The following is a 24,411-nucleotide window of genomic DNA, read 5'->3' as shown; positions in this document are numbered from 1 at the left end:
ATAAATATATGTGGACAGCTTGACCACCTAAGAAAGTGGAGGAAGGACATACGCAGATTGTTATACTGAACAACAAAGATCATCCTTCACAGAGAAAAGTGTATTTTATGCACTGGGCATACATGGTGTGTGAGATAAGCAAGCAAGGGAGGTAAAAGGCAGGGCTGCCAGAGCAAGCTGGGAAGGGGACCCTGCTTCTCAAGGGAAAATCTCATACAACCAAAATGTAAATGTGGGGACTGTCCTAGGGCCCCACCTGCCTGGCACAGTTAATGCAGGGAAGGTTGCCCTGGAGTTGCACTTTCCTGGCAGCTTCCTTTCTTGAGAATAAAATTGGCCTGCTTATTTGTAGCTAAGGGAGGAGCTAGTCCGCACTTAACACACTGAAGGAATTGCTCAAGAATTGTTCATCCCTGAGAGAAGCTCAGCCTGAAGGGCTGCCAAGGACAACATTCAGTGTAGATTCGGTTGGTTCAGTGGGCCCGGAATGAGGCTCAAACTTAAATCATAGAGAAATGCACAACCATGTCCCATCTCCTCCAGACCCATGGCCTTCCTTTAATCAGGACACACACTTTCCAGTGGAGGATGGGCATGTTATCCCTAAAACAAAGCTGGCCCATCTTACCATCCAGGAGGACGCCATGTACCCAGGGAGGACAGGCAGATTGCTTCTTCAAATCCGTCTGGACAATTTCCCTGGGTTCAGAACATTCAGCACTCTTTCTAATGTTCAAGGCTAGGAGTCTGGAGGTTCAAAGAAAAACAGACTGTGGAAATAACCACAGTTTCCTGTCTATTGTCTCCTCCCTTTGGTTTACAATTTATCTATTCTTCCCTTTCTCTCTTCTCTTCAATAGTTTCTCTTACTTAAGAAAAAAATGAAGTTAATATGAGTAATTGCTTATTAAATCCACATAGACACAACTTCTGCCACACAGCATAAGAAAAATGTGATTGGATGTTGAAGTGTAATGCCAGGGAGGCTAATGTACATTGAAGTGGTGCTCACAAACCAATAATGAAAATGCTATCCCCAAAGTCCATAATGAGCTTCTAATACAAGGCTATTTTTGGTCCTCTACCCTTCCCCTCTGCAGAGTTCCACACGCCGACCACCCTTCCCTGAAGCCCTCTGTCCTTGGTTTTGGTAACACTACATTCCTGGCTCCCCACCAATCCCTCTGAACATTCCTTGGGTCTTCTATAAGGAAGTTGAGGCACAGCGAGGTTCAAGGAGGTGTCTAAGATCCTGTGATTTTTTTTAAGAGATGAAGCTGGGATTCAAATCCAGGCCCTGGCTTTCCCCCAGCACTCAAAGGTGTCCCACACGGGCTCCTCCTGGTCCTCAGTCTCCTCTCTAGACCACTGAACACTGATCGTGATGACTGCTTCCCATGAGATGACTCCTTCATCTGCATTTATAACCCCAATTTCTCCCTTTCTACTCTTCATTCCCAAATGTCTGCTAGGTAATTTCACCTTCATGTCAAAATTTAAATACCTTAAGACCAAACTCATCATCTTTCTAAAATAAGCTTCCTGCCTGACATTCCCATTACAATTAACAATCCCACTTTTCTATTCCATCCCCACGAGACACCTCTGACTGCAATTTCTTCTTTGGTTTTCCCCACTATCCTCTTGTTGTCATCCTCTGAAATGTGTACCCTGGCTTTCTTTGCTGCAAGCACCTCCTCAGGGCCCTCAGCATCTCTACCCTGGAATACCTCCTCCTGGTTACCCACATCCACACCTCCCCTCCAATCTACCATGCCCACCACAGCAACCAGACTGTTCACCCCAGACAGGGTTCTTGACCCACCCAACCCGTAGACATTCTGAACTGGACGATTCCTTTTTCTAGGGGGATGTTGTGAAGTGTTTAACAGCATCCCTGGTCTCTTCCCTCCACCAGTAGCACAGTCCCTCCCAATCTCACCCTACTCACCCTGTTAGAGCCAAAAATGTCTCCAGACGTTGCCAAATGTCCCAGGGGGTAAAACAGCCCCAGTTGAGGAACGCAGTCCTAAAGCATGGCTCAAACACATACCTCCTTTCAGAAACTCTTAGTGGGGTTTGCCACAGTGGCCTCCCAATGAGTTTGTAAGAAGGGAATACTTTACAGAGGATTAGAAAATGATTTTCCCTACTTATAATTTCCTTTCCCGTGAGGTTTTGGGCTAGGGTTCAAGGTGTACTGGAGAGGGAAAAAAAATCTGTGGGAAAAAAGCAGATAGGACTGGCTGGTAAATCCACCCCTATTCTGACAACCAGGTTCCCTGCTCTGGGTGCCTCTGGAGACAGTGAGGAAGAAGCCTTGAATGCCCCAGGGGAGCCAGAGTGAGAGAGCTCAGAGTGGAGCCCCAGCCTAGTTCTAGAACCTTGTACCCATCCTTTAACCCTTCCCTATCCCAGTCCTCATCTGAAAATGTGTTAAATTTGGGATCTGGAATGTCTCCCAAAGGTTCATGTATTAAAGGCTTGGTCCCCAATACAGCAATGGGTAGGGTAGGGCTTTGGGGTAATGATTGGATCATGAGGACTCTGATCTCATGAGTGGATTAATCCATTAAGGAGTTCATAACTGAATGGACTACGGAAGGTGGCAGAAACCATAGGAGGTGGGGTCACGTTGGAGGAAGTGGGTCACTGGGGGTATTCTCTGGAAGTGTACTTCCTTGCTCTCTTTTTGCTTCCCAACACAGGTAAGAGGCTCTGCTCTACCACGTGCTCCCCACTGGGATGTTCTGCCTCTCTGAAGGCCCAAAGTGATATGGCCAAGTGACATGGATTGAAACCTCTGAAACAGAGTCAGGATAAATCTTTCCTATTTCAGCTGATTTTCCTCAGGTATTTCATGATAGCAACAGAAAGCTAACTAATACAAAATGGGAGTAAAGCAATACCTGATTCACAGGGATGTTTTGAATGAATTAATATGTAGAAAGCACCTGAGAGTGCCTGGCATGAAGAAAGTAATGATAAACATGAGCCAACATCATTACCATTCATTAATATCATTGTGATACTTCCAGCTATATTGCCTGTCTCTCCCCCAAAACATGCTCTCAGTTAGTCAACTTTATCTTATTATGAAAAAATACCCGAGATGATCTTTTTTTTTTTTTTTTTTTTTTTTTTTTTTTTTGGTGCTGGGGATCGAACCCAGGGCCCTCTGCTTGCAAGGCAAGCACTCTACCAACTGAGCTATCTCCCCAGCCCCGATCATTTTTTTAAAAGGAGGAAAGGTTTATTTTGGTTCATGATTTCAGAGGTTTTAGTCTATAGTCAGCTGTCTGTTGCTTTGGGTGACCCACGATGAGGCAAGTATCACGCTAGGGAGCACATGGAGCATAGCAGCTCACATCATGGTGGCCGGGAAGCAAAAGAAAGAGAGAAAAGGCTGGGGTCTCAATATCAACTTTAAGGGCAAGTCCCCAGTGACTTAACTTCCTCCCACTAGACCCACCTTTTAGAGGTTCCAACACCTCTCAATAGCATCACAGGCTGGGAACCAAGTGTTAACACACGGGCTTTTGGGAAACACTTATCCAAACCCTAGCAAGGCCAAAGTAAATCCTTCCCTGGCCATGAACGTACCTTATGCTTGTCCCAGAAATACCTTTATCCATGATCTTTCTTCTAAAATCCTCTACTGTACATTCCCTCCCGTTGAAATTCCACATATCTTTTAAGGCCTAACTCAAATGTCACTGCTGTCACAAATCCTTCCCTCTTCAAGTCAGAAGCCATCTTTCCCACTTCTGAACCCCCAAATATTTGGATATCACCCAGCATCTTATGTCACAATTATGGGTGATAGAATTATTTCCTAACAAAATACCTCAACCCTCATATCCATGGCAGAAGTCCTGTCTCAGGCACCACCACTGTATTCCCTGCAGAATCTGGCATATGGCCCTTCATACAGTAAATACTCAGTAATTCTAACTTGAATGTATACATGAAATAATTAAGGCACTATTTTGTAATACCTCAATTTCTAGTCTGACATAAGCATTTTAATAGGCATAAGAATACTCAACTTCGGCTAGACTGAGCTAGATATTCTTACTAACATATACAGTCATTCCTCAGTCTCCATGGGGGACTGATTCTAGACCAGAATTCTGTGCTGCCACCACCCCTAACTGCCAGATTCCAAAATCTGCAGATGATCAAGTTCCTTTTATAAAGTGGTGTAATATTTGCATATAACTTAGGCACATCATCCTGTATACCTCAGATTACTTAGAATACCTAAGAGAATGCAAATGCTGGGTAAATAGTTGTTATATTGTATTGTTTATGGAATAATAACAGGAAAAATAACTATACATATTCAGTTTAGGTGCAATTTTTAAAATTATTTTTCCAAACATTTTCAATGCACAGTTAGTTGAATCCATTAATGTGGAACTCATAGAGGTTCAATTGTAGTTGTTACAGAAAAGTTTTCTAATTTTCTCAGTTATTAGTTACAAGGTATGAAGCATGATAAATACCATTTCTCCATTTTTTAAAGATATAGTGTTGAATTAACATTCTCACATAAATCATTACCTGCTTCATCCTAAACTTGCTTCTGGGGTTTGAAGATGTCACCACAGTAAGGCATAGTAAAAGCTAACAGGTTCGCTTCTGAGTTTCCATGTGAGCAAGCCCAGGAAAACAGCTCACACTCTATAGTATTCATGAAAAAATGGGCTCCTACCTATGCATCAGGATACCCCACAAAAGTCCTGGGAGTTTAGGCTCTGTGCCCCGGAGCTAATGAAATTAGCTAAGGCCTGGACACAGTGAGAAATAAATACCTTAAGTAGCAAAGTGCTTGAGCTATCTCTCAGGAAAATCCCCTAGAGCCCACTGAAGGACAGTTTGGACACACAGAGAAGAAATAAGCTCAACCAGTCAATGATCCTCGGACATGACAAGTTCAAGATCCCCTGTGCCGAACATTATAAATCTCCCCACAAAGAAACATGCAACCTTTGAGGAGGTCTGATGGCATTCTATGCCTTGTAAAAGACCTTTGAAACCTCCTTTTTCTTCCCATCCAGTCAAAAAGCAGCCTCTCTCCTCCTGCTTCCTACAAATCCCCCTGCTACCAATCAGTCAGCTGATCTGAGTTCACAGGTCCTAACCTTTTTGCTGAACCTCTTGCAATAAAGCTCTTTGTTTTTGCAAAACCTGATGCCACACTTTGCCTTGGATGTGCATCCGACAGCAGCTCTTCCTTGGTATCATTATATTACCCAGTGTGCTGCCAGTGATGGTCGTCAGCAGTGTTATTGACATCAGAAAAGATGCCAGCCTTGGGCCTGCCCACTTGCCTGGGCAGCTGACTGCTAATGCCCCTCAGCCAAACAAGACTGTTATCTTATTTGATCCACATAATCCTCAGGAAGTGGGTCTTGTTCTGATTCCCAGTTGTCCAAAAGAAAACGAATGATGTTACCAAGAAGCCCCATCCAAAGCACATACCAGGGTCTCAGGGTCCCAGTTCCAGCTCTGCCACTAAGCAGCACCTCCCCCTGCTTTCAGGACTTCATTTTCTCACCAGTGTTTATATGACCTCTGAGGCCCTCCAGCTCTCATACCCCATCCCAAAGCCTAGACTACGCAAACCATGGATCAAAAGCAGCAGGGACATTTGTTACCTTTCTAATATCCATTATTGGACAAAAAAATAACGTTTTTCATATGCAACTAAACCATCCGTTTATAACATTGGAAACAGCAGCATAATCACAGTTATGAAGTCTATAATGCTTCAATATGTCATAAGAACATGCTGAATTACAGAGATAACTGAGACAAAAGCATCGCCTTTGCCTGTTTATTGGAATATTTCTCATTCTGTCCACATTTTCAGGACAAAAAATAAAGATGAATATTTTTCACTCATAATGTTCTATAAACTTCAGCTTTTTGGATCCTGCCTATCATTCATCTCAGACTCCCTATCCTGCCCACATATGCCTTGCCCATAAGAGAGGCTCTGGTACAAGTTTGCAAATCACTCCACCTGTTCTACATCTATTTGTTCCTTTAATATTTATATAGAAACCACTTAACAGCAGAGGGAGTTTTGGGTCTGCTATTGTTTTGGTTTGTTTTACAATACTGGGGATGAATCCAGGGGCATTCCACCACTGAGCTACATTCTCAGTCCTTTTAATTTTATTCTGAGACAGAGTTTTACTCATTTGCCCAGGTGGGCCTAGAACTTGCAATCCTCCTGCCTCAGCATCTTAAGTAGCTGGGATTACAGGCACTCACAACAGAGTTTTCTAAATTGCAGTGTATGCAATCGCCAGGCTGGGTGAAGGGTTAAATTAAAGGAGGAGCTCTCTGATAGCTGCCAGTCCAGAAGGATATTCCGGCCAGCACTGTCTGCTTTTCCTCTTTTCTATATCTTCTTTCTCCAGTATATCATGAACCTTCGCCTAAAGGCAGGTAAGCCCAAAACCGCCACAGAAGGGCATTGGTTCACAATCACTTCCTTCTGAGGCTCTCAAAACCTTTCCTTTTCTGCATGATCTCTATCCATAGCTTAGCTACAGACTCACTCTAAAAAGTTTGTTCTGCACTTGTGATCTTTTCTAACCCTGTTTTGGGTTAATGAACCCATCTGAGAGTCTATTGAAAGCTACAGATCCTCTTTGGGGAAATGCACACGTTTGTACATGTCACTGGTGGGGTCAAGAAAGATTCAGAGACCTTCAGAAGGTGGTCCGTGTGCATGAGGCTAAGAACCTCTGGGATGTGGTAGGCAGAGGCGCGTAAGCACAAAGAACTAGACCGCAGTTGACTCAGCTGCTGCCCTGTCTGTCATTCTGCACAAAGCCCTTTCTTTAACAAAAGGGGTTGTGGATCTCCCTTGGAACATCCCCCCACAGCCCAATCTGGACACATAAATCATTCAGATGCCCCATCTGTTTTAAGTTTAAGTATCACAAAAAGAAGAAGAAGAAAAAAGAAGACAAAGGAAATGTTTTGACTAGGAGAGAAGAAAATTCCCCATAAAAAATAAATTTGAAATGACTTAAAAATACAATTGGAGACAGACTCCTATTACCATAGCTATTAACCCATCACTTCTCTGCAGTCCAAGTCTCCATATTAATTCAATATTTACCTGACCTAAAACAGGGGTAGGCCCACTGCATGGCCTGGGGAGCCACTTGCAATTGATTTTTAGTGGCCAGCAGCTGTAATCAAATAATGCAAGTGTCTAGCAGTAGGTTGATTAGGTTAGAGCAAATGTTATGGCCCTGTAATTTGGGAAACTCTGCAAATTTGAACTTCCACATCATCTCTGTACCCCACCATCACTGTCTGCATGCAGAGTAAACCTCAGGAAACGTTTGGTGAATGACTTGGTGAAATTCATGAATAAGTAAAAGATTTCCAGTCATTCCACCCACAACCAACACATATGAACATAGGCAGTTTCATGTAGCAACATCTTTGCTCATATTGCTTCTCCTTCCCTTTCTTCATCTAATTGCTATACTTTACAAAGCAGCTCTGGTGCCATCTCTTCCTGGAAGCCCTCCCAGATTTTCCCACCGGCTAGGAGACGAGCTCTGAGTCCTCACAGCATCTCTTTGCCAGAATTAACATTCGTCTTCCTTTGTCATCCTCTAAGAACTGAAGTGTGTCCCACAAAATTCATATATTGAAGACTTAACCCCCAATATGACTATATTTGGAGATATAGCCATAGTTAAATGAAGTCATGGGGTGGAGTCCTAATCCCATTGGATTAGTGTCCTCCTTAAAAGAGACATCAGAGATATCTCTCTCCCGCCTCCTACCCTGAACACACACCAAGGGAAGTCCACATGAAGACACATTGAGAAGGTAGCTGTACGCAAGGAAGAGAGCCCCCGGTGGAACCCAACCCTGCAAGAATCTTAATTATGGACTTCCAGCATCCAAACTGCAAGAATATAAGTTTCTGTTGTTTAAGCCACCCAGTCTGTGTTATTTTTTTATGGCAGCCCAAGCTGACTTAGATACTATCCCAGTTATACTTACACCCCTGGAGGGCCAGTGTTATATCTTATTCATAGTTCTAGTTTTGGTACCTAACACACTCCTTGCACACAATAAGTGCTCAATAAGTTCTTGATGAATAAATACAGGAGTGGATAAAGATATTTAAGATAAAAAGACCCCCTCACTTTTTCATCCCTATGGGTAAGAGTCATGATTCCACCCTCATGGAAGTAAGTAAAAACTCCACACCCACAGTGCTGCCATTCACAAAAATGGGACAAGGCTCAAGTCCAAGCCCATCATTGTCCTTCTTGCCCATTCCAGCAGCTACTATTGCTGCCTGACCTAGATGTCAGAAGCAAGAAGGGAAAGAGGAAGAATTAGAAATAATAAAATGCATCACTCAACAATATCTTTTATTAATGTAGCAGCAGGTCTTGGCTGTCAAACCCAGCTGCAGAGTCCTTCCACCCTTTGATCAAGCTACCAACATCCAACTGGGTCTAGGCATGTGTGCTGTGCTTTGAGAGAAAGTCTAGTGCCTGTCCTCCTGAAATCTGTAATATCATTGCAGAATGTGACATCAGGGTTTGTTCTCCCAGGCCTTCTTCCAACATGTATTAATCAGTAGACAAGTGTTGACAGAATATCTAGAACACAAAGAGCATAGTCCAGTGGAAAAAAGGTAAATCAGTTATGGATGCTCTACGTAAGGAGACTAATGATGCTGCCACTAAAGATTCTAACAGTCAACATTTATTGAAATGTTACTACATGCCAACTGTACAAATATATTCTGTTATTTAATTCTTACAACAGTTCTACATCATAGATATGTACTATTATTCCCATTTTACTGAGACAGACACACATAAAGTCATCCAGCAAGAGAACTGGAATTCCAACCCAGGATGGGGGAATGTCTGACTCCAGATCCCTGGTTCTTAGTGACAACTTCAAATTGTCACATGGGTAAGAGGGACTTTTCTTTCCTCATCTTTAGAACAGTCTGGCTGGAGTAGGTGCAGAGTTCTCATGCGTTGGTAAAAGAGTGAGAGCAGATTAGCAAATGCACAGATTGAAGTAGCCCAGCCAGGTTCCCTCAGCCTTTCCCCGAGGAAGATCCTGTTGGGGAGCAAGGAACTCTGTGCAAACCTCTGAACTGGACCACTTCCATGGTTCCTTCCCTCAGCGCAGTACTCCATGACTTTGGTGCTCTGAGAGTTCTGAGAGCAGAGAGTTTCCTGGAGCTGGGGAGGCCAGGGACCATCTGAGACATCACAGAAGGCTACGGAAGTGATAGAAGCTGCCTCTGAAGCATTGGGGAGGACCCAGATGGGATAAAGGGGACGGAGAGGCATCCAGGCTCAGGGACATCTGTGCAAAGGCCAGCTGGAGAAAAGAGCACTCTCCCTTAGGACAGTGGGAATCAATGGATCCAGAGGGACTAATCTGAATTTTGCCCCATCCTGGTTTTTCCAGGTCCACGGACCATCTTTAGAGCATCGCCTTTCCTCTCTGACTTTGAGGTTGTGGACTTTCTGTTCTCCAACTCTTAGTAAGGCATGTATCTCTTAATCAGGAATGGTACTGAAAAAACCTTTCCAATTTAAACTGAAGACCCAAGAAGCAACAGGCTTAGTATAATCACTCTCCTTTCTGTACTCAAGGAGGCAAAAGGCAAAAACAGCCCTAGGCAGTAGAGAGATGCTCTCTCCAGACAGGCAGGAATCACTGTTTTGTATCTTTCAGATGCCTTCTGACACCACCTCCTATATAGCTGCACCTCCCACTAATTTCTATGGAAGTTAGCTTATGTCGCGTCCCAACACTAACAGCAGGTACTAAAGAAAGTCCACTGTGAGAAGACCAAGGCACATCAGAGATGAGAGGCACCCAAGTTGTATAGTCATGAATGTAGAGATTGGCAACTGGTTCTGCCTTTGATTAGAGACTCTGGTAACCATCATGCATGGAGACACCTAAGAAAGAACAATTTTTACAGCAGCAACAACGATAGACTAACAGGAATTTGCCCTTGAGTGTGGCTGCAGGTCTCCACCCAAGATGCAAAGGCAGCTGCTATGGAGATGGGACAGTTTTAGATACTCTGTACATTTCTGGAGCTTCTCAATTACTTGGTCTTCCTTCATCTGGAGATGACAAAGGGCAAGAGCTCCATGGGCTCATTTCCATGTAAATGAAAATGGCAAGAGTAGAATTTCAGCAAAATCACTCTCAAGGGTAGATAAATGCCCTGCTATCTCATAAAACCATACAAGACCCTCTACTATTAAGCCGAAGCCCATAGATCAGGTTGCATTTGAAGGAACTCTTCTCCAAATCAGAGCCTAGCATTCCAGAAGTCCACACATGATAAAGATCTGAGGACAGTGAGGTGCCCCCTGCAGGCTAACAGGCTGCTTTCCTGAAGTGTTCTGAGACCAGAACACAGACAGAGGATTTCTGCTTATTTCAACAAAGGACGAGGAATCCCAAGATCTCCAGCCCACAGATGCCAGGAGTAGCATTCTACGTGCAAAGCTAAGAAGAGGATCCCTAAGAGTCAGACACACTGTGCAGCTGGAGGTGAGAGGAGAAACTCCACAAAAACAGGCATTCTACGCTTCTGTGGCAACTCCTGATTCATCCCACTGTCCTACCTGAGCTTGTAGGGGCTGACCCTCCATGCCCACACATTCCCAGCCTCAGAAGTACCATGCCGGATGAGGGACAGGCAGATCTAGGGACACTTGGAGCAACTTCCTCCTTCATGAACCTCTGCAGATCCTATAATTAATTGCTTGCCCGCCTCACGTATTTAATTTAGTTTTCCTGAGGTTTCTGTGAACACACAAAAAAAGCTGACTGGGTTTGGGCCAACGGCTATTGAGAAGTTCCTCTCAATGGCACAAGGACCTTCTCCTTCTCTAGACAACTATTCACTGAACACACCAGCAGCAGGGATGGAGCACAGACTGGCACATCCCATTTTGCAGAAAAACAGCTCCTCCAGCTGCCTGACATCATGTCCACACAAAATGAGCTTTCATGGGGTCAGGACCCACACGTTTACATGCTGCACAGAGCATTTCTCACCCTCCTTTCTGTACTTAGGGAGGCAAAAAGTAAAAATGGCCCTAGGCACAGTAGAGAGATGCATCTCTCCAGACAGGAATCACCGTTTTGTATTTATCAAATGCCTTCTGACATTACCTCTTGTACATCTGCACATCCCACACCCCTGTGAAGTGTAGAGAAAGGAGGCTGATTGCCCTGGATTTACCAAGGAAGAAACCAAAGCATGGAGAAGTTAAGTGACTTGCTTCAGAGGTGATGGAGGTGGTCACAGAATGGGGTGACAGAGGGGTCACTCTGGCAATCATACTTTGAAGATAACTGACAGCTGGGGAAGATTGACTCTTTGAAGGACTTGAGGAGAGGGTTGCTCTAGGATTTGTACAAGAAAGACCTGCGTTCAGAGCATTGAGCCAGCACCCTAGGAGGACAGAGGAAGGGGTAGCAGCAGGATTAAGTTACCCTGCCACCACCATCACCGCACTTAGACACTCAGGTGTGTAAGGAAACACAGACACACAATCATCCAGTGACTCTGCTGAACTCTGGCTCTCCTCTTAGTTTTGTCCTCCCAGCAAAGATTAAGAAATTTCCTGACTCTTCTGCAGTTGAGCTTCAAACACCTTTATGCAGATTCTCCATCCCAGTAATCATAGCCTTTCTCCCTCCTGGCCCCGTTAACTTTCTGAGCAGTTGATATGGGCATCTAGGATTCAGATTACCCAAACATTATTCTAATAATAACATAAAAATAAACTTTCTGCCCCCAAATCACAGGAGGCAAGTGTGGTTGGGTTTTTTAAAAAATTATTATGATCAGTATTGATCAGCAGCACAACTCCTCAGCCTCCTCGCCAGCTTCTCTGACATTTCACTGTGGTCGCTATCTGGGCTCCGTCCTCACACTCTCTTCTTTGCTCATTCTGCACTCTCTTCCTGGGAAAGCCTGGCCTCTCCTGCAGCGCTAGCTGCCCCCTCAACACAGATGACACACACATCTCCATCTCAATTTCTCTCCTGTGCCCCAAACTGAGTTTCCAATGCCTAATGGACAGATGGTGCTCCAATGGATGTCCTGCAGGCAAGGTGAGCCTCCTCATCCAAGATGAACTCATTAGCTTCCCCTCCAAACCACCACTGCTGGGGATCTACTAATAATGGCTCTTCCTCTCCTTACAACCCCACATCCAGCCAGCTGTCTGGCCTCAGATAATTCTCTTCACATTTCTTGTCTCCATTTATTCCTCTCTAATTAAAGCCCTCAGCATGTCCCTCCAGGGTCAATGCAATCATTTCCTAACTGGTCCTCAAAAGAATATAAATTTTCAGAGGACAGATCTCTGTTTGGTTTCCCACGGTATCCTCCATCTAGACTCTCATAGAGGCATAATAAATATTTAATGAGCAAAGGTCTCTCTGCTTCTCCATCTTTCACACTACTAAAAAGTTGCTTTCTAAAACAAAGAATGGATCATGCCATGCCCCTAAAGACATATTTTGTAGGCTCCCAGTTGCCCATGGTATACCACTCAAGTTGCTAAGCATTGTGGTTAGCTGAGCATGTGGGCCCAACTGGCCCTTCCAGTCTCTTCTTTTGTTTCTGCTTAATCTATATACCCTTTACTAAGGCTGCCCTGAGCTATTCCTTGTCTTTAGTACATATGCTTTCTCATTCTGATCCTATTTATTCTATCCTTTCTCCTGTTTAAAAAAAAAAAAAAAATTTATCTCCCAACTTCTCTGCCTGGAGAATTATTTTATTGTACAAGACCTAGTTCAAATGTCTTCTTTGTTAATAAGCTTTCCCTTACTTCTCCCCAGAGTCTCCAAGATAAGTCTCCACTAAAGAACCTACTATACCATCTCATGGTGGTAGGTTCTATGGGACAACTGGGGTCCAGGATCAGTGGCTACCCAGTGAATGCCTGCAGCACACATCTGTCTGGGCCTGTGCCACTGGATATTCATATGTATTTATTAGGCTATGTCCCTGCACAGCAAAAGCTCTTGAAAGGGCTACCTTCAGCAAGGTGACTGTAGCAAGCATTCACTGTCAATTTGTTTTACATGATATCAATACCTTAAATAGTTAGGATGCCATCCCCCTTTTAATAAATTTGATCCTCACAACAACCAGGGAAGGTAGATGGTCCAAGTAATGGTCCCTGTTCACAGATAATGAAACTAAAGCAGCAAATAGGTCATCGACACTCAGCCTGCTAATAACAGTAGCAAAGAAAGCTGGCTCCACTTCCTACAAGACCTTATATATCTCCAGTTCTTTACCTCGAGAAATTAAAACATACCCACTAAGTTATTATTAAAAGTAAATGGTGTAAAACTGAAGGATGATACGGAAAATATCTAGTCCTTCATTTACAATCCAAAGGGAAAAAAATCTGTGTAAGCCTTTTAAAGGTCACATACCATTCAGACTGCACTGCTCTAAACTAGAGAAATTCGAGCTTCTAAAAGACTATTTCCCCATTTTGTTTAAGTATAATTTAAGCAGAGGTCGCCCCCATCAGTCATTGAATATACACTGTCATACTATAAGCTAAATTTGCAGATGTGTACCCCCCAAATCAAAAATGTGAATTTTAAATGCATCCTTGAATTAGATCCTAACATTAGAATTCAGTTAATAGACGCCAACTAAAAGGACCACTGAGAGCCTCACATAAGATTAACCCTCTAAACCTATCACATTTCTACAGAATAAGCAGATCCTGTTGTTTATGTTATGGAGAAAATTCAGACACTTCTGAGTTTAAGTACCAAAAAAGGTCTTCCTATGGAGAGTTTGAATTTGAAAACTAGCTAGATGAGTGCTACAGACGCACCAATGATTAAAAAAAAAAAAAAAAAAAAAAAAAAAAAAAAAAACTACTGTAAGAATTTATTTTACTTTTTTCTTTACAGAACATCCCTCTAACTGATCACCCAATTCAACCACATATATCTTTTACAAATGTAATCAAACACAAGAAATAAGGTCTTTTTGTATTTTGTTACTCTCAGAAGAAAAGAATATAGTGACTTTATATATAGTGCATGAGTGACCTTCCTTATTCTGTTCTTCTTCCATGCTGGTAATTCCAGGAGATAAAAGTCACCAGTTTAAACAGAAACAGGAGACAGCTAGGTGGAGCCTTTATTTCCAAAGATCCTCACCCTTACTCATCCCCGCTCTTGAAAAGCTCAATTTATCAAAATAATGATGATGTGATCAGTGATCAAGTTTATTGGGCTCTGCAACTCCTCTCACTTCAAAGAACCAAACTCCACTCCTGGAGGGTGAGAACACACTCACTTACACAGATACACTCACACCCATGCCCACTGATGGGCCCTGACCCACTGGAGCCTGCACCTGTCTCTGCCCCATAGTGGAATCAGTGAAGGCTCACCCACCCACTACAGAGTTCCAAGTTTATTGTCATTTCCAAATAATGTCAAGAATTATTTTTGTTTGACTTCTCTGATGTTCCTAGTTTACCTTGTTTAAGATTAATAAAGCAATTACAATACTCTCAATTAAGAAGCTATTCTAAAATGCACTTTTAATTCCAGTTTGTGAGCAACTCAATTATTTCTATTTGTTTTTCTTCTTGAGTGGATAATTTTTTCTCTTAGAGTAGCACAATAATCTTTTTCTTAAAGAAGAAATACTGGGCTAAATTCTTCCCTAAAACACAGCATCTTAAGCTCATACCATCAAACATTGCACCCTGGACAGCAGAATGAGTGACTCTGAGATCTCATGAACAATTCCGCCTTATTCTAACTTCAAGCTTAACCTTGCAGGGAAACTATTACTCAGGCTCACAAGCCTCAGATATCATTTTTCTTTTAATTTTTAATATATACCAACTAGATTATCATCTATATCATACAATAAAAAGATAAGTTTAAAGGCTGGCCAAGAATTGCAAAGAGGAAAATCTTGGCTAATAGGCCTAACTCCTGCTCTAGCTTTATCTGACCACATGTGGAACCTAGAAGAGTAATCTCACTGAGGATCTCTCTTAAAATCAAGAAAGAAATAAGAAAATAGTCAAAATCTACTATCTTTTTTAAAATTTATTCTAATTGGTCAAAATCTCCTATCTTAATGCGTTAAGAAAATTAACATTACACAAACTGTAACAGTTCAAGCACATATTAGCTAACACATTACTAGGGCTTTTCCAAGTTGCATGGAAGAGAACCATTCCGGGAAGGTATCACCCTGGGAAGCATAAACAGCTCAGAGAATCATCAGAAAATCAGGATGAAAATGTCAGTAGTGGAGGGCCCAAGAGACCAGCCATTTATTTGCTCATGCTTAGTCCCTCAGAGCAGGTAAGAGTCAGGGCATGCCCCATTCTGACCACCTCCCTCAAACAGCCCACAGGGACACTTTCACAGGTTTCTGGTCCCTTACCTTCTTCCATTCTGAGCCTAAGGCCAAGCACTCTGGGCCTTCACTTTGTCCCAGGTTGTACAATTTTGTTGTTGATTTGTTGGTATGCTTTCTGTCTTTTTGGCCACAACACAAAAGAGTTCCCTTATATCAGAAGGGAGATGGCCAAAGTTTCAAAATATTTGATAACTTCAATTTAAAGAGAAATGTTTGAGTCAAGCATGATAACATGGAAGGTAAGTATTTAGGGATTGGGATTTCCACACTCAGGCATTCTAAAATAAAGACTGCAATAACAAAGATACTCTGGGTCACCATGTCTCACCAATAGCCAGATGACTTTGGACAAATGGACTAATCTTTCCATGCCTCAGTTCTTCTTCTATAAAGTAAGGATAAATCACAATATCTACCTGAGAAATTAAATGAGTTAACATGATTAAAGCATTGAAAATAGCACTGGCACATACTAAGCATTCTACATTTTTGCAATTAGTGTTATTAATGATTTGGAAACTTTTATCCATCACTCAGATATGGGCCAGTTTAAAATTATGTCACATCTTTTTCCAATCTTCCCTGTTAGCAACAGTTCTTATGAGAATGGACCAATAAGTAGACAAAATGTTGTATCTAATGCATCTTCTATATCTGTCCTGGAGATTGTGGTGGGTTCTATGGAAATATGAATATTTATAAAAATAATCAGCCTATTCTTATGCCCATTTCTTCCTTCAATTCAGAGGCAATGATTCCAGTGACCTATTCAGACATATTTCTATGTATGATTTTTCTCAATTATCGAACACCAAATTAAATTTCAAAATAAGGCAAAGATAAAGAGAAGCAGTCTGCAAAATCACTCTTCTCATTGATATCAATAAATAATACTAGATTTTAAGTTGAATTAAAAATGTATATAAAATGTAATTTTGTGCAAGCCTTTTACAGTTAAACTTTTGAGCAGGCATTGACCCTGACTTGTATGTTTCCTCCAGAGCAAGAACTGAGTCCCTTATCTGTTTATCTCCAGGGCATACATCTACAGATGAAAGGATAGACGGGGGAAAAGTCAACTGCCTTTACTGAGAGTTCGGAACACATCAATTCACTGTGCCGTGAGGATAAGTTGCAAGACCCCCAGTGAATACCATGAATAGTACCAAACCCCATGTACACCGCACTATGTCTTTTCCTATACATTCCTGTGATAATATTTAATTAAATTAAACATAGTAAGAGATTAGTGACAGTAACCAATAATAAAATAGAACAATTATAACAATATACTATAAAGTTATGTGAATGCCATCTCTCTCAAAATATCTTTTGTACTCTGTACAAAAGAACAATTCATATCAAGCGGGTCAGAGCAGGATGGCATAAGATTTCATCCCACTACTCAGAATGGCATGCAATTTAAAATGTGTGAAGCGCTTATTTCTAGAATTCTCCACAGAAGTTTCAGACTGCTGTGATAGTTGGTAACCAAGACCATGGAAAACAAAATTGCAGATAAACAAGGACTTCTATAATCACAGAACCAAAAAATGCTAGTAATGTGGAAGAAATTGAGTCAAGGAGAAGTTATGTAACCTGCCAAAAACCATGGAGTCATTTAATGGCAAAAGCTCAACATGCATGCTATCCATCCTATAAAAATTGTAGACCTCTGGTTCTATACCAGAGCATCCCATCTGAAGCTTTGGAAATATGCCTCTGAAATCAAGAACAGAATAATGTAGGTGTTGTTCTTCATGTGTCTAATCAATATTTACTGGGAAAGGAGCTTCACCTATACTTGTTATTACTCTCAGAAATTAAGAACCCCTGATTCTCTGTCTTGCCTCTCTATGTCTCTGAGATGAGAGATTTGCTACTTGTTATATGAAATCCTTCTTCTGCCCCCAAAAGCTTTCAGATTTCATCCTATGGATAAATCGAAAGAGTTACCATGCTGCTTATATGAAGGCAGCCTTTTGTTAAAGAAATATGCTTTAGGGTTTCAGGAGCCGGGGCTTTGTTTACAGACTGAGTTAAGTGCAGTTTAAAATCGTGGACTTTAGATGTAGTGTTGAATGAAAAGCTTGCACTCTATCGTGTAAGAAAATTTTTCTCAATAAAACTCCAAGACACACATCTACAAACCATCGGTCAGTCAGAAGGCATTTGTTCCTATCTGCTGATACATAGCTCAATGCTGTGGCCCCCTGACCCAAATGAGACCTCAAGAAGCTTAACCCAGTCACACTAGAAAATGACTCAGGAGAGCAGAGAGGGCAGCCAGACTGTTGGCTTGCCCCAAGTCAGAGGCTTGGAGCAGATAAAGTATAAGTAGAGCTCACCTGATATTATGCTCCTTCTCTAAATTCTTCAGCAGGTCCCATAGTGCCTGCTATGTGACATGCAGGATCATCACTGGGGCTTCCAGGACCTTTGTAATAAGGCTCCTTGTCCTTCTACTCTACTATTCCCTAGAAGTAGACTATGTTGTAGATTAACCACACTATTCTCCACTTCCTGTACAGCCCAGTCACACAACCACATCCCCACCATTGTACAAGGTGCCTGCCCCTGACATGCTCCAGTCCCCCATCCCATCCTGAGTGCCACTCCTTCTCTGGGACATTTCCTGATGTTTTCTCCAACCTCCTAGGAAACCTGCAACTGGAGGCGGCCTCAACTACCATGATACTTTTGCACATTTGTAACTCACCCAAGAAATTATTTCCTAGATGGTATGGTAGTAATTTGGGGATCTTTTTTTCTTGCTTTCAACCAACATTAGCTGAGCATTTACTACGAATCAGATGCTGTGCTGGATGCCTGGGACATGGAAATGAATTAAGTCAAGGTTCCTGATCTCAGAGGGCTTACAGTCTGGTAGATCAGACAATACTATGATAGAAGATTGTAACCTAGGGCAAGGGGAGTCCGGATAAGGGAAGAGTTTAATGACCAGGAAATATGAAAGAGATCATGGCATTTAAGTTAGGTCTTGAAGAGAAATTTGTTTACTCGGGATGGGGTGGGAAATGAAGTATAAGAGGGGTCTTCTAGGTAAAAAGAACATTCTGTACAACTCCTCCCTACCACTTCCTGAATTTACTGAGAGCCTACGTGATTTCCATCTCTCATGTCAACCCCATAAGACAGGTGTCATCGTCCTCATTTTATAGATGAGGAAACCAAAGCTCCCAAGGCCCAAGAGCCCAAAGCTATCAGGGACCAGAGCCCAATCTGAGTTCCTGGTAACAAGGAATCACCTTTAAGGAGCCAACCCACAGCTCCCATCCTCTAAACCTGGGAACCACTCAAAACCCAGACGTCTTCTGGAAAAGTTAACTGGGGCACAAGGAAGAAAAGGTTCTAGATTCTGGAAAAAACCATGTCCTGTGCCTCCCTATAAACCTAGTAAAGTCCTCTCAGCATATGTGAAGGAGGGCCCTTCTTCTTGATTTAGAAAAAACAACCTAAAGAGAGCTACCTAAAAGTCACTTCAAGTCAAGCTAGGCCCATGAAAACTCTCAAAAGGCTCAGAGATCTGAATTGGATCTCTGGTTTTCTAGGACAAAGCATTTTGGTTTTGATGAAGTTCTCCCACACCCCCCTTTCCCTTTGTCTGATCGTTTTCTCAATTTCTCCCTTTCTAGTTCAGGCTTTTTCTGTAATACTTGTATTGGGCACATGCTTTTTTCCTCCTAGCTGAGACTATTATATCTTGCTATTGTGGTACTCCTTTTCCATTGAAAGCAATCAAAAATGAAAATCCACATTTCAGAACAGTGTCTATTAAATATGCACCCTTTTGTGGATTAAAAAAAGAAAGCACTCTCTAAGGGCTGAGTTTCAGTTCTGTGTATCACCTAAAGATTAGATATTGGGTGAGACTTCTGCTCCCTCACAGGTCATTTGCATTTGGTAATTGAGAGTGATGGCAAAAAGTCGGGAGTCAGAAGCAACTTACTTCAAGGAATGCCTTAGTCTAAAGCATTGCTCATCAAAGAATGGTTTGGGGACCAATAGCAACTGCTTCACCTGAGAGCTTAGTGGAAATGTAGAATCTCAGGCCCCATCCCAACTGACCAATGGAATCAGAATCTGCCTTTTAATAAGATCCCAGGTGGCTGGTGTGTACATTAAAGTTTTGGGAGCATAGGTCTAGAGCTAAAGTGACATTGCTTTTATTGTCATCTTGGACGCTTCATGTGGGTGTTGTTCCTAAGAAAGAAAACCTCTATTTGGTGAATTCCATAGAATGTCCCCCATCACCCTTCTCTGTCCAAACTATTTATTTATAGAAGAATTCTAAAATGATAAACATTCTTTAACAAATCATACTCTCTGCCCCAAAGAAGTTCAAGGTGAAACAAGGCTGCTGGCAGCCTTTCTGCAGTATGTGAGCACCTAAAGGGAAAGCTCTGAACCTGATCCATTTCTACAGGGGAGACACCAATCAAGAAGAGGGAAAATCATGTGGACCTGGTTGGAAGGAATGAAAGCTAGAACTGAAAGGCAAGAGAAGAGAAGAGGGGAGGAAATGGACCAGTCCTGCCCACTGGTGTCCTGTCCCATGATTTCTACTTGCCAGTGAAGCAGAGGTAGTGTTCAGGGCAGAGCAGAAGTTTTGACCAGAGCCCTGGTCACAGAAACTGGTCTGGCCTCACATTTGACCTTGTCCTCTATAAAAAGGATGCTTGTCTCAGAGACATTTCTATTAAAAAAAAAAAAAAAAGTTAATCCTTGATAAAACAAAATAAACCAGGTCCACATCCAAAGCAAATATTTTCTTCCTAATTCTGACAGATGTGTACATCACAACAAACTCTTTTAGGTTCTAGGTATCTTTCACATGTCTAAATGGAATGCCTGAATTAGGGAACAATTTGCTATTCTCCTCTCCCACTTTTGCTAATTTTTCATTCATTTTTTTTCCATCTCCATCTTTGGAGTCTCTTAAACAGCAATATTTTCAAACACGTAAATGGTTTATTTATATCAAGCAATACTTGTTTTCCAATCAGCAATAATTTATTCACAAATTAACAATATTTCAGCTCTGGAAACACAGTTCTGTCCTTTTAACACATCCACATCAGCAAGCTCTCAGCAAAAATTTAGAATGGATAGCAATAAAGGACAGCAGTGAGTAGGGGAGGCAGGGACAGGCTTAGGCTCTGAAATTCAGACAGGAACTCCATCTGTCTTCCTGTACCACAACCAAAAGATAGTCCTGTCCTTCAAAATCAAGTATGTTATAGATACAGAGACTGAGGCTATCAATTTTATTTCTGCAAACTTCCACTTTATAGAAGAGCACTTGACTTGCTTCTCCCTGTAAATTAGACCTAGATTAACTAAACAATCTTCCAGCAGAAAAATCTCTGCATCCCCCTCCCAACCCCCCAACAGGCACAGACATGCTGGAACACACCACTTTCCAAAGAAAGAGAAAGTTAACTTTCAAATAAACCTATCCTTCAGCCAGTCTGGCCATGTTTTCAGAGCCTTCACATTTCCAAAGATGGATCTTGTAACTCTTGCCTAAATCCAGAGGCTGAAACCTGACCTCTGTCTGTTGAGGGCATGCACAAGGGTCAGAGGTCCACACATACACCACTTCCCCTCCCCCCAACACACACTTTTCTCTCCCAAAGTGAGAATAATGGACCAGACTTTATTGTTCTTTCTTCAGAGAAGCCAGGCGGGTCTGCTGGTGGGAAGCTCCAGACAGAATGTGGATGTGTGAACCTGCGCAGGTTCCACAGAGGAATTTTCTGGGAACTCCAGGCGTTTTGAATAAAGGGTAGGTCTTAGGCTGGGGCACAGGAATCCTTGGGATCTCAGGCACCTCTGAAGTCTGAATGTACGGGGTGAGGGCGTGTGCAGCAGGGCTGTCCTGCCAATCTGGTTCCCCTCCCCGCCCTGCCATCCCAGGCCCTCTGCTCTCAGTGGGGTCACTCACCACCGGTGAGCTGTGCAGGGCCGAAGCACAGCGCCAGCTGAAACCACAGGATCACGGCCAAGAGTCTCTGGGGGGACTGAGGCTGCTGCTGCTGCTGCTCTAGAAATCCATCTCCATTGCTCGGGTTCATTCCATGATACATCTTTCATCCACAGAGGGCATCCAGCTTGCAAGAGTCTGCAACCACGAGCGGAACATGACAATACCCCCGGCTGCTGGAGCTCCGGGCCATGCTCCCACTCCTCGGCCCTGGGACCTGGCGCCTCAGCTGCGCGGACTCCATCCCAGTTCACTCCCGCAAGGCCCCCGCCCCCTTTCCCACAGCGAGATTCCCTGCCACCCCCAGCGCAGGGTACACTGAGTAACAGCCGCCGTGGGATGCTGCGCGTGCGGGAGGGATGGAGGAGGGGAGGGAGAGCAGGGGTTAGCGCACATTGGCTCTGCGCCGGTCCCCGGGATTCAGCGGCTGTGACCATGACAGGAAAGTCTAAAGCCTTCTAGCGTCTAGGGGCTGAGAAAACACTTTTCCCTGGGCCTAACCATTTCACTCTTAGGAATCTCACAATGTGGCACCGGCTCCCCCCAGCTACTTCTCTGGTTTTCCCTGGGATCAGGAGGGTCCTATTGCCCTAGTCCCCAGTGAGATTGCGCTGTCAAAAAATTCCTCCCCTGGGGAGCAGAACGGGACACAAACTCCCCTGCCCGGCCTGCGTGCGCCTCCCCAGACTGGAAAGCCCTTTCCCGGCTCTCGGTCTTACCTGTGGGTCTCATGCATGCAGCTTCCTTCCCTCCTCCGCCTCCTCCCCCCGCCAGTCTAACCCGCATCTGTGCGCGACCTCTGCTGCCGCCGCTGCGCGAGCGAGCAAGACGGAAGCCTCGGCGGCGGCGGCGGCAGCAGCAGCACCCGGCTCCAGCTCCCCCCGCCTGCCGCCCGCGCGCTCCCTCCCCAGGCTCCCAGGAGCCGGCGGGAGTGGGGGTGCTGGGGGGGACTGCAGCCGGCCGCGCGCCCCCGGGGAGGCTCCGGCGCGCCCGCTACCTGAGCTCGCGAGCGCGCGGCGGAAGCGCGGAAAGGGGGAGGGGACGGAGACGGGGCGAGGGACGCGCGGCCGGGTGCGCGCGCTGGCGGGCACGCGCCTCCGCGAACCGAGCCGGCGCAGCGGCGGGGGAGGGGGTCCGGCGAGGGCGGGGAGGGGAAGGGGCCCGCCGCCGCCGCGACCAATGGGAAGCCGGCGCGCCTGCACCTGTCGGGGCGCGAGTCGCCTGGCGGCAGCTCTCACATACACACACACGCAGGCCTGTCGCCTCTCTCCAGGAGCTGGACCGCGACCAGCTGCCCCGGCGACGCGCGAGCCACTGTGCCCGCCGCGGCCTCGGCATGGCCTCTGGTGGCCCCAGCGCGCTGCGCGACGCGTGAGAGCGCTAGCTCCTTAGACCGCGGCCGCGGGCTGAGGAGTCCCGACACTGTCCGCCAGTCCCCACCCTAAGACTCTCACCACCAACCGGGTTATAACTTGAAAAGGGCGGAGTAGGGGGCGTCAGTTGCTAAAGCCTGTTCATCCTCCGCCTTCCACCCCACCCCTCATCCACCTCCGCTGAGGCTCTGCGTGTCTCCTCAGAGCCCGAAGGACAACCTGAAGCGGCCGAGACACTCACTGCTCCTCCCCTGCACCTTGGCATTTTCTCCTTTGCCAGCCGCTGGCGTTATGAGCCAGGACTCATGGCCTGTCTTGGGATACACTGGCCTCTCGGAGTCTTGGCTTAGAAGGCGCTGCCCCAGGGAGGTGGGACGTGATGGGTGCCAAAGCAGAAGGTTGGGTACCTGGGGCTGTGAATCCGAACCCAAGAGGGTCGGGGGTATTTGTTCTCCCAGACCCCAAAGGAGAGAATCCTCCTGGTCGGCGATCCCTGCGCGGTTTGCTCAGCTCGAAGCGGTTCAGTGCTCACTCACCACCAGCCCTGGCTGTTTGCCGTCCCTTCCCAAGATAGGCCTCCCTCTGCGGGCTGGACTCGGAGGGCCCTCGTTCCAGCCGCGGTGATTAAGGGGTGTGAGCTAATGAGGTAGTGCCGGCAGGCAGCACTTTAGAACCAGTGGCACTCGAATTATTCTGTAGCAATTTGTGGATATGAAAACCATGTTTCTGGTAGAGCTACCAAATCATCCCGTGCTTCTATCGACTTTCTCAAAATCTCACATACTGATGATAGTTGGGAAATTACAGCTTTTACCGTGTCGACTCTTACTGAGAGTAATTTTAACAAATTCTTGCAGGATAGATTAGCCTTTAGTAGATAAATCAAGCTCAGTATTTTCTTTTTCCGATTTGTAAAATTGAGATGACAGCTTTACACAGAATAAGTTTAAGATTTTGGCTCTAGCGCAAGTGCATTCCTGATCAAGCTTGTACTTCAGGGCTCCAAAATTGTAGTCGGGCATTTTTCCATGTTTCCAAGATTCTGTGATGGTCCTCTGCAGATTGAATAATTATTCGATTTTTTTTCCTGAATGAATTTTCTACCTCCTTTTAGTAGACACTAAATTCACAGAACTCAGAAATATTTGTTGACCAGGCATGTGTTTTTACAATCAAGAGATATATCTTAAGTAATATTGAAATCTTTTCAGCTCAAGTACAATCCATTTATATAGAGAATGTCAGGATGGAAAGGAACATCCAAGTTCATTGGGTCCAAACATGGTATCTATGCTTCATCTCCTCTCTGACATTTTTAAAAAGTGGTCACCCAGCCTCATAAGGAAGCTGAAATCTACTTTCCAGAAACTTGTACCCAATTAGTTCTGCCTCTCCCCTCAACCCACACAGCTAAATCGAAGGCCTCTTATTTAAGTCATATTTCATTCATTTGGAGATGGTATTGCATTCACTTGAGTCTTTCCTTCTCTGGGTTAAACAGCCACCTCTCTCGGTGTGACAATTCCCAGACCCCTCACCAG

General features: G+C 44.2%; 1 protein-coding gene across 8 annotated transcripts in view; it reads right to left on the bottom strand.

Moving 5' to 3' along the window:
• The window catches only part of SUSD4 (sushi domain containing 4), a 132,398-nt gene extending 108,993 nt beyond the window's left edge, over positions 1-23,405 (bottom strand). The window contains exons 1-2 of one of the 8 annotated variants that reach the window (XM_079106695.1): positions 23,278-23,405; positions 21,459-21,635 (exon numbers count right to left, since the gene is read on the bottom strand). In XM_079106695.1, coding sequence (XP_078962821.1) covers positions 21,459-21,600 — 142 coding nt within the window. In that variant the 5' untranslated portion in view covers positions 21,601-21,635; positions 23,278-23,405. The other 7 variants (XM_079106697.1, XM_079106696.1, XM_079106700.1 and 4 more) reach the window with 7 other exon arrangements.
• Positions 23,406-24,411: the final 1,006 nt, after the last annotated feature.

Source organism: Sciurus vulgaris (genome assembly GCF_902686455.1).
Source record: "Sciurus vulgaris genome assembly, chromosome: 12".
Lineage (NCBI taxonomy): Eukaryota > Metazoa > Chordata > Mammalia > Rodentia > Sciuridae > Sciurus > Sciurus vulgaris.
This window is presented reverse-complemented; position numbering and strand designations above follow the sequence as displayed.